Source organism: Sinohyriopsis cumingii, chromosome 2 (genome assembly GCF_028554795.1).
Source record: "Sinohyriopsis cumingii isolate HCF-2022 chromosome 2, ASM2855479v2, whole genome shotgun sequence".
NCBI lineage: Eukaryota > Metazoa > Mollusca > Bivalvia > Unionida > Unionidae > Sinohyriopsis > Sinohyriopsis cumingii.
In genome coordinates, this window is record NC_142962.1 from 91,730,951 (window position 1) to 91,748,105 (window position 17,155).

At 33.4% G+C, this 17,155-nt stretch overlaps 1 protein-coding gene and 1 long non-coding RNA gene across 2 annotated transcripts in view; one reads left to right on the plus strand and one right to left on the minus strand.

The window, feature by feature from the left end:
• LOC149805365 (uncharacterized) overlaps positions 1-2,887 on the minus strand; it is a 23,261-nt gene extending 20,374 nt beyond the window's left edge. Inside the window, exon 1 of the mRNA XM_089949703.1 lies at positions 2,729-2,887. Within this exon, the coding sequence (XP_089805829.1) occupies positions 2,729-2,778 (50 nt within the window). The 5' untranslated portion in view covers positions 2,779-2,887. The remainder of the gene's footprint in view (positions 1-2,728) is intronic.
• Positions 1-13,016, plus strand: part of LOC149805366 (uncharacterized) — a 27,019-nt gene extending 14,003 nt beyond the window's left edge. Inside the window, exons 2-3 of the long non-coding RNA XR_016419050.1 lie at positions 10,925-11,073; positions 12,674-13,016. This is a non-coding gene — a long non-coding RNA (uncharacterized LOC149805366). The remainder of the gene's footprint in view (positions 1-10,924; positions 11,074-12,673) is intronic.
• The last annotated feature ends 4,139 nt before the right edge of the window (positions 13,017-17,155 follow it).

Here is a 17,155-nt window from a genome sequence, read left to right on the forward strand (position 1 = left end):
TATATTTGAAGTTGTAGTGATGGTAGTTGACGCTTGCGTTGACTAATATAGATCTCATTTAAGTAAGGTACACAAGAACTAACGTCTGGGGAGAGTTACATTTGATTCACCTATTGTAATTGCATTTTGGAAGAACTTGCACGTATTACTTATTCTAGTTCACAGACTATGTCATATTGTTTGAATATCATAGCCGAATGACTTTTTTTAAAATATTAAAATACAACCAAATACCGGGTCCATTTCTGCTTGATTTATATTTTCTTAACCCCACCCACCCATGATCCATGTCTGAATAGTGATTTTGCATATACTGCGAAAGGTGACTTCCATTCTTTCTGCTTATAATATCTACATGTGGTTGACACTTTATGTACCATTAATATTGTTATGTTGCATCACTTATTTGTATTTCATTTCAAATTTGTCACCTTATTTATTTATTCATAAATTGTACAATTCCTGTTTGCAAAGTTGTATTACGTCATAAAGCACACATCCCATGTACAAGAGTTGAAGAATTATAATTTGAAATGGATGTATAAAACTATTGTTATCTTTATATCATGTTACGGTTTTTTTTCCATGTTAAGGTTTATGTCATGTTACGGTTTATTACATGAAGTGCACTTTTCAATTGCCTTAAAGTGGACGGCCACGTCTCCTCCTCGGATCTATCATTATCACAATTGTCTGATTTTCAACTCGATTTTCCTCACAATATCATCTGCATCCAGTTATTGTTATCTATGGCCGCACCATGGGGACCGTATACTGCAATCCCAAATAAAGTTGCCTCCTATGTGATGTAGATTAGACCCACGTGACGTATTCTGTATCATATCGCGATTAATGTATAAAATTTACTTGTATAACAATCATCGTTTGTATATTACCTGGCACTTTCTCTTTCACTTGTTTCGAAATAATCTTTATTCTGTCCCCTGTTAAGTTCGTTCCGAAACAAATATATAATATTATGTTTACCAGTAGCGTACGTTTGTAAAAAAAAAAATGTACTTATATACAAACGGTATTAAGAAAATTAATCTGTGCGTTTAATAGAAGAAGTACCAGATCTATATGGCAATATAGCTTTAACAAGGACTGGAATATTTGGTGAAGACTACAGTGATTGAGCATATTACTTACACACGGGTAGCAAGCACTTAAACAGTTCGGACCCATTAATTTAATAGTGAATACAAAATATTCACCAATAAATATAGTACGTAGAATTAATTAAAATTGTCTCCAAACGAGCCTTTCGTAAACTGATCTAGGACTCTATCCATTATATTGTACCTCTATAGTGCAAAGAGGAAATTGGAAAGTAATAACAAATATTTCATAAATACCAACGTTTAAATCTGCTGTAGTTTCCAAAATTGTATTGAGAGTTCTGTTGCGTAGGTTGTAGCGTTTACTTGTGTAAACGGTTTCCTTTTTTTTACTGCCTTCAATTGTTTACAAAATAAGTAAACGTGTTAACGGACATTTGCAGGAGATTTTTGTATTATGCTTCATACAATAAGGGGTGGTTTATTCAAGACGAATTTAGGGACGGATCCAAACGCATGCATACACATATCATTCTCTACAGTTGGTCTTTCTTTGCATGTTAGAGTCGTGTAGTGCCGTGAAAGAAACGATGAAACTAAGATAGATAGATAGATAACAAGAGGAAAGGTTTCCTATGAGGAATTAAGTAGATAGTCATATTTTGCCTCCATGTACTTTACGTTTAAGTACATTTAAAATGGTTTGTTTTCCTTTGTTTTTAAATCTTTGACAATTCTTTATCTTTACAACTTAACATTTTAATCTGCACTGTATAGCCAGTATTATGCTGACATGCCATTAAACCACATGCATACATACATACATACATACATACATACATACATACATACATGCATGCATGCATGCATGCATGCATGCATGCATGCATACATACATACATACATACATACATACATACATACATACATACATACATACATACATACATAAATATATCATGAAGGTCCAAGACATCGAACAGCGGCCTCTGGCCTCTGAGCACTTGCATGCTATTTGCAGACTAAACGTGTGTGTGAATTTTAAAGAGGGATTAAAAATAGTGGATTTTATAGGCAGGTGATCGTGATGTATAGGTTGTCGTTTAAAAATACCCCATGTGTGTTACTATATTACAAACGTCCTAAGTAGAAATTACTCTCTTTTAAAAATAAGAAATTTATGTAGAAATACAAATAACATCTGAAAAATTTTAGTCCTTTGTAAACCAAGTTAACCGTTTTCTTCGTCATTTTTCTCGTAATATTCACGATGGTTTATATTTTGAAGATTTTGCATATGTTATCTGTATCTGTTATTTTATATACATTTTACAGAATTTTATCTTTTTTATTTAATGTTTACATTTATCTGGAAGATTCGTACATTTATCGAACTTTATCTTTAATTGGAACAACGTAGTTACATCAGTGCTGAGGTGCTGTAAAACACAGATACATACTACACATCATGATGATTTGTATCGTCGTCACTGATGTACAATCTCCACGCGCAATTAATTACTAATTTTGGTCGATCTTTTATTGACTTCAGTGTAAGTAAAATTGATTTGAGTTGTGCCGAGTCTCTTTACTAGGACATATGTGCAAACGTCGCAGTGATAGCAAGAAACTAAAATTAAAACAAGTGAAATCAGATGAAGACTTACCTAAAATCAGAGTCCTCACAGGCCATAGATTGTTTTAAGATCTTTTCCATTGTCTCTTTAAGATAATACTTCCCGTTCGGTATGGAATACTGAACACTATACGACGCATGTATAAAGGTACCTGTGTTTTTGTGTATCTAGGTTGCGACATGTATCATCGTACTAAGACTTAAAAATAGAATTCGGGGTTTTCATAGATCAGTTTTATAAGTACCATAGTCAATTCCTGGAAGTAACACTGGCTTGACTATTCAGTCTATCACCTGAAAAAGGTAGAAACGAAAACCGAAACATACTGTTTAACATTTTCAATAAGTCAATATGGTGCAATACTCTTATCTGTCCAGGTATCTAATCAATGTCAAATATGTTCAACACTAAAATTGGTGTCGGTTGACATGTGTTCGACAACTTTCCCAGTTGTAACATACATACATACATACATACATACATACATACATACATACATACATGCATACATACATACACATATAAACAACTGAATTCTGATGAACTAGGAGTTAAAAAAATGTCATGGGTATAATGTTGGTTTCGCATTTTCTTTTAGAGCATGACTCTCTCTCTCTCTCTGCAGACATGCATATTACCGTATAGAAATATTTTGGTGACATCAAACGGAAGAACCGTTATGTAACCCAGCTACTGATATAAATTTGGTTCGCATGTTAGTTCCGGAACCGGTAATTGATTTTTATATCTTTATTTTCATATATTGAGCAAAAAAAACCCAAAAAAACAATCACCAAATGGATGTGACTACGATGGATGTTAAATTCAGGGTGTGAATGACGCTTATTTTCTAGTTTATGCTTTATTTATATCCGTCCGGATCCCACTACCCTCCCCCAAAATAAAAATATTTGTACCGACCTACCTAACCCTTTTTTTTATTCAGTTTAACTCGAACCACATATATACTTTTTTATCTGTCCTTATGGAAAGAAGCAACGCCATCCTACCTTTTATAGCGACCTCTAAGATAACAGATGCAAATTTCATTTACGTATCCTATTTTTGATAACTGCATATATATATATATATATATATATATATATATATATATATATATATATATATATATATATATATATATATATATATATATATATATATATATATATATATATATATATATATATATGTATGTATGTATGTATGTATGTATGTGTATATATATATATATATATATATATATATACATACATACATACATACATACATATATATATACATATATATATATATATATATATATATATATATATATATATATATATATATATATATATATATATATATACATATACATACATATACATATATATATATATATATATATATATATATATATATATATATATATATATATATATATATATATATATATATATATATATATATATATATATATATATATATAAAACAATGTGTGTCTATACGGATAATTAATATCACGGCGATTCTTTAATCCAGGCGTTAAATTACTTCAAAAGTTATTATTTTTTTCTATGTTCCTTGTTATGGAATATGTATCATAATTTTGATGTGTTTAGTACAGCGAGTTATTCTATTTCTCCGAATGAGATATTGAAATATATCAGTGAGTGAAATTTTCATGTCGCCGCAGTAGCGATATCACTTTTGTCGCCACAGTGGTGATATAACCTTTAGAACAAAGTTCTTCCACTTAATGAGCAAATAAATCTGTCTTATGTATGTTATTAAAACTTGTATTTTAATAATTAGGTCAATTGAATTGTTTTTCTTCTGCTCTCTCTCTCTCTCTCTCTCTCCTCTGGGTGAACAAATCTTAAAATGTTTCAGGACTGTAGACCCTCTTGTCTACATTTGTGTATGTAATGAGCAGGCGGCATAAAATGTCACAAGACGAATTCGAAACAACAAAAGTAGGTTTCAAGTATTAACTGGATAAAATAATTTCATATGTGAATCGGACCTTTCCGGTGGCCTAAGTGGTTAGAGCGTCAGCATCGGATGCAGAAGGTCGCGGGTTCGAACCTGCCGAGTTGTACCAAACACATAAAAATGGTACTAGCAGCTGTCTCGCTCGGCGCTTAGCATTAAGAGGTTAGTGTGTTAAGACTGGTGTCAAGATTATGTGACTGTGTGCGACATGATGCTAAATGTATGCGGCATGATGCCCAAGTGCTAGACATCACTATAAGCTGCAACACAGCTGACATTGTAGCGATATGACTAAAATTGTTCAAGCTACGTAAAAAATCCAAATCACTCTCAAACGCGAATAGCGCAAATCAGTGACTAAACTTACATGACCTGTTTATACTCCATATTAAGTATCACCCATGCAGAATAGTATACTTGTTACACTTTACGACTAAACGGTACAATATTTTACCGAAATCTTTTGACTTAACATAATGATATAATTATTTGTAATTGGTGATTATAACTCCAGTCACAAGCATAAACATGTTTGAAAACGACAGAGAAATACCGAAATACTGTCTAGATGAGTATTCATTGCAAACCGAAATTTTGGTGCAGCGTTGGTTATCGGATAAAATTGCATGCTTTTCTTAACCACGTATTCATGTTTCAGTGATGAAATAAAGAAAATAAAGAACCAACATTGTTAAAGATAAACTCACAATCATCAGAATATTTTCTTTAAAGATGCTACGATCTTACATCAGTCGGATGCGACCGTTCCGTGATGTTTCTAAAATAGTCCCTCCCCAGCAATGTTCAATAAATTAATCCGCGCAAAAGTGATAGCGAAAATAAAAATCTCGTTACTTTTATATCAAAACAGTCATTAATTTGACGTTAAGGCACAACTTAACGCATTATGTGTACTAGCTAAATTTGTAAAATGTCGCTGTCATAAAATTATTATAATATTTTGGAACATGCTTTTAAATGCCGTAGTAATGCAACCTACAATCTCATTGAAACAGAATGGAGAAGAAAAAAATCTATGCATATCGATCGTTTTTGCCTTAAAATATGTAATAAAAAGGTATATTTTTAAGTAGACATAAAGAAACAGTTTGCATTGTCACGAGCTACACGTGACAATTTCGTGTGTCCATTTCACTCGTGAAATATTTTCTTATATCTCTTCAAAACACGTAGATATCATCACTGCATCTTTCAGGAAATGTCACAATTCTGTGACCATTATTGTAGATCAGATTTTAAAATATTACAGTGTATGCCTTAAAATTTCGTGTTTTTTTTTTTTTTTAAATTTGCTATTATTGTTTTTGGTGTTAGTATGTAGTCTTCTTTTAGTTGTTATATATTTTTTGCACTAACCTCTTTGATGGAATTTGTATTTGAGCAATGACGGTTTTCCTACATACGTATCATCAAAATACAAATTCCAGCGACATAAAGTAAATATAAAAGATATATTTAAGAAAAATAAAGTCATGTCAGCTGTAAATAGTAATATGTGTGTATGGCATACTGACTTTGACATACTGAGCTTACGAACTGGAATTTAGCTGAGTGAAGGAATCCTCATACAATGGGTTAGCATGTCTATTATCAACTTTCAAACAGACCATAATTTCACTCGAAGAATATTTTTGTAAAAATGAATCCTGATCATGTCATAATTGGACTGAGTCGTCTTGTAAAATTCTTGTCATGTAAAAATTGAACTCAGTCGACTGTAGAATTCTTCTCATGTCGTAACAGAACACGGTCGACTTGTTAAAGAATTGTCATGTCAACTGGACTCATTCAATAAGTTAGTTACAAGCTGTTTGCTAATGTTAGAGCTCTTCCAGCACCGTTGCCCGTCGTCCTGCTTAGTCTATTTTATATATCTCCAGAATACAAACATTATTATTATGAAAAGTATCTGGCGATATAAATATCCACCACGCGTGTGACATTTCTAAACGGTGTCCAAGCACGTTTTACATCTCCCAACCGGCAATATTTATTTTTTCATGCCTGGGAGACAAAAAAAATCATTGTTTCTTCATAACGATTAACTTCAGCTCCTTTTAAAATAGACACCATCTTGATTGAAGGCTAACAAAAACATAAAACAGGAAACACAATTTTGTATGGTCTGTTTCGCCGAATTTCAAAACAATATCTAGTTACTAAGTACTGTTACGAACTTATTTGTTTTTGTTTTTTTACAAAATGGTCTATATGTAGTTTCTAGTTTCTAATAAATACTTGCTCTGGTAATATGTTATATAGACAAGGAATACATCATCTACGGATTTTCTCTTTCTCGTCATAATTTAAGTTCTACTTCTAGTTCAAGTGTACACACAGTGTCATATTTAATTGTACAGCGAATTAAATTGAAAGTGGAATTTCACTTTCACCTGATTGTCACATTTTGAACCAAAGTATTCAAAATAATATTAAGACATTCGTCGTATATTGAACACGAGGCTAGAATACGGTTGTCCGAATAGTTATTTCCTCAACCCATTGTCACGTGTCAGTTTCTCGACGAAGCACTCCGCTACTTTCGAATAGATGTTTGCATATTTTAAGTATCACAAATAGAATATTTTTTATTCAGTTCCAAAAGATGTAAGAATTGTCAACTGATGAAAATATCTGAGATTCTTGCATGCGAATAAACTAAGACAAAACAGTAGAAAGGTTTCAAGGTTTTACGATGTGATATTATTTACTGGACTTTGATCTGGCATACAGTAATTGAGAGTGATCAACTGCCTTGACTTTTGCAAAAATTAGTAATCTTTTTGTCTTAAGTTTAAAACAAGGATATGCGCGTTTTATTCATGGTATTTCCCTGAGAGGCACAACAGTGCGATGTGATCCCGCTTTGTGAACTGTCATAATTGTTCTTCTTGTTCTATTTATGTATTAGATGCTGGAACTCTTTTTCAATACGACGTTGATAAAACTTTTAACTTTGTATGTGCTTGAAACTATGATTGCCAGTTTTAAAACACTTTTAGACAGACACTCTTGACCTCTTGGCCACTGACGCTTGCAATGTAATGCCCCCACCCCCCACTCCCCAAACAGCCATAAATTACTGAAAAATTCAGAACTGTGTTAGTCTTCATATTGTGACCGCGGTATGCGTTTTTTTTTTTTATCAGCCAATTATTTGCGCTGCAGAAAATTATTCACTGTCATTTCTGGGGATAACGAAAGATAGAAAGAAGAAAGGAAATAACAAGTATAAATTTTTTAAACTGTCATATCCAGCTGAAAGTCTTCCTTGTCAGTCGTTTCACGCTGTTAATATAACAGTTAAGCTTTCTATACGATGCATGATAACGGTCATTTTGTACTTCGATCTCAATTATTATTTTGTTGGCAAATCGTCAAAACTGTCTTGTTTGTATAAATTTCAGGTGTACAATCGTCGGTCTTCCTGTTTCGAGTTTGGTTATCTTGGCATGGAATCAAAAGTGATTAAACTACACGTCTATTTATCTGAAATCCCAAGTGCAGTTGTTACTTGGGATCCCGCTTGAGTCATGATAAATAAGAACGCACATATATGTTGTAATGACAAGCAACAAAGACCACGCAGGCTGACCCATTAATCTTTGATCACCCCTGATGTGCGAGCTCTCTGAGCGCGTCTTGAGTTACCTCAAGGTCAGGCAGTAAGACAGGGAAGGTTGAAGGACTTCTATTGCAAAACTAGTTGTAGTTGATTAATTTGTGTCATCTCTTTTGTCTAAGTTGTCAGAAATAGATGACAGAGTATATGGTGTAATGACTTTGTGAAGAATATGTTTTATTCAACTGCGAAGTGTAAACGAAATTCAGACAATGTGTGAATCAAAACGTAAACGTTCCTGAGCTTATGAGTTCTGTTTCGCAAAACAAAACAAAAAAACAACAACAAAAAAAAAACAAAAAACAAACAACAACAACAAATAAAACAACAACAAAATAGTTATGAGCACAACACAGGTGTAATGTAGACAAATAGGGTATATAATCTGTATACGGTTTTATTTGAAAGCATTTTGACGTGCACACATAAATATAACATATCTTCAATTTCGTCAATTATGTTCTCTTTGGCGTTTTGTTATTTTTTTGAAAGATTGTGTCCACAGTTCTAATCCACACACACACGCTTATATATATATATATATATATATATATATATATATATATATATATATATATATATATATATATATATATATATATATATATATATATGAGACACGTTTGATGTGTAAAATCTGTTTGTTGGTCATATGCCTGTTTCATCAAATTTTCGACCAAATGCGTCAAGTTGTTTGTTTTTCTTGTTTGAAACGGCATGCTCAGAACAAGCGTTACTCGAATGTTTCTGAATAAGGTCAATTTGTAATAAATCAAACTAATATCACTTAAACGTCAGCAATACGAAGGCGTGAATACGAATATTTTCCTTTACGGTAGATACCGTTGTTGAGGACTGTATTTCTCTAAGTTTACTTTGAGGCATATGTAAATGAAAGTAACAGCCATCATAAAAACAAAGCTAGACGTCTCGCGAAACAGCATGAATGTATTTTGTCTTCTCCATCGAACAAAGGGAGTATGCAGGGATTAAAATTTATAATGTTTGCTTCTATAATCTAATAATGCAAGTCAAATGACAAATTTACTGATCAAGAATTAAACTTTTAATTTCCCCAACATTTCGTTTTATTTTAAAGTTTTACTTTCATTTTTCGTTTGGAACCAGAGACGCAGAAGTAGAGAGTAAAAGGAACTCATCTATCGCATCAAAGTAACTTTTTCAATAACTGTTAAATTCTTGAAAAATCATATTAACTTTAGACAAATAAAAATTGTCATGTTTGGTTTATTTGTATAACTGTATTTGTATGGAAAAGGGCTTATCTAATGTTCTAGGAAAATGTAGCCCGTCCCCTTTTGTATAATTTAGCAAATAAAATTGTTTAAACTGTATAAAATGAAAGGCTCGTCGTTTAGGAATTTGACTCCGAATTAAACAAATTAATTTTTGCTTGCAAACGCCCTAAAAGACAAAAATAATTCAACTCGTTTCAGAACTTTCATATGAATTCAAACAATTTGTGAGATCCGTTGTGTACCTTCTTATGTTTAACACATTACAGTATTACTTCCGGAATCTTGGTTACAATTCTTCAGGCTCGAAGCAAAATAATGTCCACGGATAAATTTAATTATGGTGGATTTTGTCTAAACTGTATTTTAAAAAAACGTAGACAAAACATGCTAAAATACAAATATACCAAATTATCATAAACAATCTGACAACTTTGCTTTTCGGTCCTAAATTTTGTTATATGACTTTATTCTCAGACCTATATTTTAATAAAATGGACAATGAATGTTCAAGTACCCTTGAAATACATGCTCGAAGAGTAAGGAATAGAATCAATGTACTCATAATTTTTGTATTAGTCGTGGTAGGTAAGAGATTACGCACACATTAAATTGAAATTTACAAATAATGAAAGTTGAGAAAACTTGCAAGGAAAAATAATAATGACACAAAACTAAAAATTAAAAAAGAGAGGAGAAACATCGGAAAATCCATTGAAACCTGAACATTTTAATTCCTGATTCATGCACCAAAAATTAGAAATAGTTTTGTTATTAGTAATAGGCACTATCAAGTAAAAGTTTCGAAATCTCTTGGTCACATCTTGGACAAATGTTTCGTAGCCGTGACTGGGCGTAACATCTGGTTTGTATCGATCAATCTGAATCATGTCATGACGAATTCCAGGAATTTACAACCCAGCAGTGTTTGTTGTCCTGGCCGTTATAAATCAGCTAAGACCGAATTACCTCTGTCTTGAGAATCGTTTCATATTTTAGCTTTTTTACTATCTGTTTCTAAAACAGAGCTTCATGCACATAAATCATGTGAAGAGAGAAAATAAAATTTGTCAACGCTTTTATGGCAAGTGTTTTCAAGGGCTTCTTTCTATTTAAATACGTGGGTGAACTGATCATCTTCGTTCTCTTGGTCTAATTGAATTTGCGGCAAACCAATCGTTTCAGGTAGGTATCCAAATCGTCTTTTAAATTCCAACAAATGAGCACAGCTAAAAAAAATACAGAACAAATTAAGAACGAAATGTGTTAGTTCAAGGTATTGATAATTCTTCAGTAACGCTTTACACTTAAGCTGAACTGAAAAGAAGTTGTTAATGAAAATTTTTCCAGAAACTGTAATCCTTCATTGTCAGTGGTGGCTAGGACACAGTGTCTGTGAAGTTCCAAATTTGCCAACCTACATCGATGGGATGGAGCAAAAACAACTCTAATCGACATTTTCTAACTTATCAGCTGAACATTTGGATTTCTGCAGCGAGGTATGTATGGATGAATTCATCCCTTCACTTTCACCAACAACTAAATAACGTTTTCACAAGATACTTTAGGGTCTATTCGCACGTGTGTGTGTGTGGCCTCTTTGCTTGCTGAACTTGATGTTCCTTTGGTGGTTTTGACCGCTAGAACCTTACTCACAAAGGTTGTTCATGCTCATGTCGAATAGTGAATATTTAATAATAATAATAATACATACATACATACATACATACATACATACATACATACATACATACATACATACATACATACATACATTCATGATCCAATCTGCAGGAAACAATATTGAAAATGTAAAAATAAAATTGTCGGAGGTCTGATGTAAAAATCTCTGTTGAAAGTATTCCGACAATATCGACAAGTTCTCTACTTCTACACAGGGATATCATAAGGTGAAAGTTAGTAGTAGATACCGTTACGACTTTATGGTCTTAAACTAACTAACAGAAAAGAGCGAAAACCAACAAGTTTAATAACATCCAACAAATAATATATTTCACAAGAATACAAATTAAAAATTTAAAAAAGAACTCACTCTATTGTGAAATCCTAAACAGCCATAAAAGTTCTATCACAAGTATAAAAGTATAGAGTATTCCGAACGAATTTCAGTGGTGTTCCGAATGAACTTTTTTCCTGATTGTGCTGATATAAGAGTAGCCTGGAATGTGTTGATGTGCTAACAGTCTTGCTGTATTACTATAATCCACAATATCCGTGAATGAATTCACAATAATCCCAAAGTAGTGATTTAGTCCGAAAATATTAATTAGCGCTTTGTAATTCCAGTGAATAATATAAATAAATAAATCTTCTCAAATTTTAACTGAACACAAGTAAAAGACTGATCCCATTACAGATGTGAAGATCGGAAAAGATTTATCTGTTGTATATAACCTTAATGTAAAAGCATAAAAGACAATAAGAGGACTAGGATTAGAGTCAAAATTCGTTTCCAGAACATTCTAAGTTTTTAAACAATGTCAAGGCTTTCTCTTAAATGTTAGTAAAGACATGGCAAATATTAGGTGGTCGAGGACCAATGTCCTTTACTTAAATCCAAGTAGTAAACAGTTTTACCTAAAAGTAATACTTATCTTAAAACCTAGTCTAAAATCATTAGCAATGAGTAGCTATGTAATACTTTGTTTACAAAATGATCCTTACAATCTTTAATCGTTGATAACACACAATACAAATTAAATATACATAACAATGCAAAACAAAGACAACAACATCTTCGCTAGCCAAGGTTCCGATATGTTAACCCTATATACACCTTGGCGGATCGCACAGATATTAAAGAGCTTTGTCCTGGCGACATCTATTGGATTTCATGAGTTGTCTCCCTTAATATATAATGCCAACTAACCAATAGCGTGTTGAAAATGGTTCTAGGTAATTGACTTAAGAATGATGCTTGGTAAATTTAACATCCAAAGTATGACTATATACCAGAGAGAAGCGATTACATGTGTATTTCAGGAAAAATATGTTTTCTACAAACACGGACCGGCAGTGGAAAATTGCTTATTTATTAGTCAACTCCAGTTGTGTGCACCACTTATCTCGATCTTGTAGGAACAGTGTTCAAATTTTAACAACTCGATTTTGACTGGATGCGGTGTCGAATGAGAGGCAGTAATGGTAACAATAGCAGCGGCTGCGTAAACAGGTGCGATCGAAGCAATGACAGTATCATCGGCAACAGCAGGAGTAAGAACGGCAGCATCAGATTTAGCAACGGCAGCAGTAGTTAGCAGAGGCAAGAGAAACACCATCTTTCCAGGCGGAAGCAGTAACTGGTCCTATGTCGGTGATGTGTTTGTAATCCACCCATTCTTTAAGTTTACAATCATTATTTAATAAATGTAGCCCCGCGACTGGGATTTCACTTGTCTTAATATAAACACCAAAAAGATTATTTTTCTCACCCAATTGTTTCATTTAAATTAAAATAACCATATACTTTTGCAATATAGTTAGCATATTCAAAACTCAGTATTCGTTAGGTACTATTATTGTCTCTCACTCTATATAATAGTCATCAGGTTTTATACTCTTTTATGAAATTCTGAATAATTATCGAAGTACAATCTGGCTATATATGATCGTAGAACAGAAAGAAAAATTGAAGAAAAAAGTTATACTTGTTACTTGTTGTAAGTATTGCATCGCGAGCGTCTCGAGCCACGTGCTTATAGTTTTGTAAACGCGAAATAATTCGAATATGTTAATGATGGTAATGGGGTGCAAAGTCAACTCTTAAGTACACAAGTTCTACACATGAGAAAATCGAAGCATGATATCGTTTCATATTATTAGTTTATTATTACATTTAATCGATGGATTCATATGACAGTAACAATAAATAATATATTTTATACCAATATCTTTAAACTTTTCACTGGTTCTAATTTGGAAACAGTTCTATGGTAGGCAACGGTACGATAAAGTACACTTCTCTAACAAGTGGGGAAATTTCTAATTCATGATATTCTTGGAAATATATATTTTCTGTCCTGGATATGGCAATAATTTGCTATTACTGGTACAATGATATGCTATATGGAAATCTTCGTGTGGAATAGCGTGTTGACTGATGAATGAATCACTCTGATTGGTTAGTGCAGGAATTTCCATTACTATGTTTTATTCGAATGGGAATGGTTGGGCTGTTTGACAAAGTTTGAATAACGCAGGTTTGAAATAACACATATATGGTTGTTGTGGCTTTGCGGATGCTCTTGAGAGAGTTTGGATTTTTGTAGCCGGTGATGTGTATTGCATGTATATCTGAAATAGTGTTTTCTGTTGTAGCTCGTTCCACACAGCATAGCAAATTTTATATTATTTGTAGCTCAGTAAATTTTCAGGTCAGCGTCATTAAATCTAGTTAAAATTATCTAATTCGTATTTGAAACTAACTAGATACTTTTAGTTACATGTAATGACACTGATCTGAAAATTTGCTAAGTTGCAGATAGGATAAAATTCATCATGCTGTTATTAGTTTCTAGCATAATATCACTTAGTTCAACTTCGTGTGCGAGTGCTTGTCACTCTCAATGTGTATTGTATGATGTGTTATCAAAGTTGAAGAGACCTTAAGTTGCTTCATCAGTGAATTTCTTTTTGTTATATATCTGTTGATGTTGTTTGATTTTATAACAACTTTGTGAGGGACAGCAGAAGACAAAAGTTGTTGTTTTTTTTTCTTTTTAAAAGTAGTTCATAGAGCGTGGACACCATGACTGAGGCGTCTGGTCTGAGAACCAGACGAAATAAGAAAATTTAATGAGAAAAAATTCTTCTGTCCATTAATAGTTTAATATATATTTGGTTTTTTTTTTTAAAATACCAATTGAATTGAATACGAGCATGGAAGGGAACGTTAGAAAAGAGAATAACACTCACCCACCAAAAATAGCAAAAATAAAAATGCCAGCTGTTTGGTGAGATCATTTAGAGACTTTCTTATCCGAAAGGTGTACATTTCTCCGCATATTTAGCATGACGACACCATTTTTTGAGCAGGCAAATATATTAAAGCAAAATGCATCAATTTATTACAATTACACTGTTAATCACAATGTAACGTTTTGTCTTCTGTTTTTTTTTTTCTTCAGTCTCGACTTATGAGAAAACGTTCACTGCAAAAGTGTGAGTGTCCGATATTGTGAAAAGCAGGTGTTTGCTTACACTATCATTACGTAAAACAAGGTCTTTGCACCTGTACTCCAGTGGTTTTACTGAAACTCCGAAGGAAAAAAAAATCCAAGTATATACAACACTTCGTTTTTACTACATCTTCTGCACGATGGTGACAGTGAATGCTTCAAAGAAACATTGCGTAATAACTGTGTGTACATGAAGGTAGTCTGCCCGTGGTGATACACTATTGTACCGACCTTGTCTTTTTCAGTATGTCTAATTGCTTGCTGATTACACTTAACACGCATTAAGTTGAAATAAACGTTTTCTTTACATCAGATCCCTCTCCACCTCCTCCTCCTCGAGAGTTTTGTTAAAGAGCAGATATGAACAACCCTACATACAAATTCTGTCATTCCTTGAGTCTGTTGAATATTGACTTTTCCAACCGTGATAATCAAAGAAGAATCATAGTAAACTGACTGCTGCATAAATTTAATTGTTGATGCCTAGAAAAACACAGCAAAATTGGTAGCAGCAAAATATATAATACTTGTAAATAAATTACATTTTTGCCTTAGTTACTATATGGAAAAAATAGGGGCGATGACTGAAAACTCGTGGATTGTGTAATGGCGGCGTATAGTAAACTAAGTTATCTTCTGAGTCCTAATATATATGACATATCAGTCAAGGATGTCTTCCTGATTGTTTTTTCTCTTCATTAATACGTCATTCACGGTATAAATTTTTCTCCTAAGCGTCCCTCAAATGTAAATTGTCACGAATGAAATAGGTGTAAAATTAATCCTTACTGGTGCGTCCCCAACTCCATCTCTCGTCTGGTATTAAAATGTTTTACTTTTGTCTTCATGTTGGATTTGTGCATTTTACTCGCCGTATCTAAGGACAGTTGGACCACAATACTGACAGCTATAGAAACGAGAGAGAGAGAGAGAGAGAGAGAGAGAGAGAGAGAGAGAGAGGAAAATAAATTGAAATACAGTAAAGACATAACAAACAACTACTATATGGTATCGAAAGGACGTGTTTATGCTTTACTCCGTACAGGTAATGATTGAAATGTACTTGTATAGGTCTTATTCAGTAGTTAATGATTGAAATGTACTTGTATAGGCCTTATTCGGTACTAGAAATGATTTAAAATGGCGTCTGTAGACCTTACTTAGTACTGGTAACAGGCCTGGACCTAGGATGTGCGGGGCCCAAGGCAGCAAGCGATGAGCGCGGGGCCCCAAGCAAAAAAAAAAAAAAAAAAAACTGCACTGCGGAGTTGATTTCCTGAAAGCGCGGGGCTCAAGGCGATTGACTCGTTCGCCTTGCCTTAGGGCCGGGCCTGACTGGTAATGATTTAAATGTGCTTGTATAAGCCTTACTCAGTACTGGTAATGATTGAAATGTATTTGTATCGATCTTACTCAGTACTGGTATTGATATAGATGTGCTTGTATAGACCGTACTAAATACTAGTAATGATTTAATAGTGCGTGTATAGGCCTTAATCAGTACTGGTAATGATTTACAAGGGCGTGTATAGGGCTTAATCAGTACTGGTAACGATTTAAATATATTTGTATAGTTCTTACTCAGCACCGTTAATGATTTAAATGTACGTGTTTTACTTGGTACTGTTAACAATAAATGCTAAGAACGTTTGCTAAAAGGCTCAGTATTCCAGCAGTCTACCAAAAGTCCATCCGTAACTGTAATATGCTGATATAAATATACCAGGTAGTAATAACATTTTTTCATAAGACTTATCTGTTGATTTTTGGAAAACACGATAAAAAGAAAATGAACTGCTTGGTACAACAAAAAATCATAATACCGTAAATTGGATGAAACTTGCATCAGATAAATTTAAAAAACTTTGAAAATGCATGTAATACACACAAAATATTGACTGTATATGTGTTTGTGCGTGTGTGTGATATGGATTTTTAACGTAGCTTTAACACTTTTTCAGTCATATCGCTACGATGTCTGCAGTGTGACAGTTTTCAGCGATGTCTAGCACTAGGCAATCATGCCGCAGACATGTAGCATGATGTCACACCCAGTCACATTATCCTGACGCCAGGCTGACCAGTCCTAACACTAACCTCTTAATCCTGAACGCCCAGCGAGGCAGCTGTTAGTACCATTTTTATGTCTTTGGTATGACTCGGCCGGGGTTTGAACCCGCGACCTCCCGCATCCGAGGCCGCCGCTTTAACCACTAGGCCATCGGAGCGGTCATAAGAGAATGAAATGAAATATTAGTTTAATCGACGGCCAATCTATGTTTGATATGACAGTGAGCTTAATAGCAAACTATGTATGTATGTATGTATGTATGTATGTATGTATGTATGTATGTATGCATGCATGCATGCATGTTCGTACCAC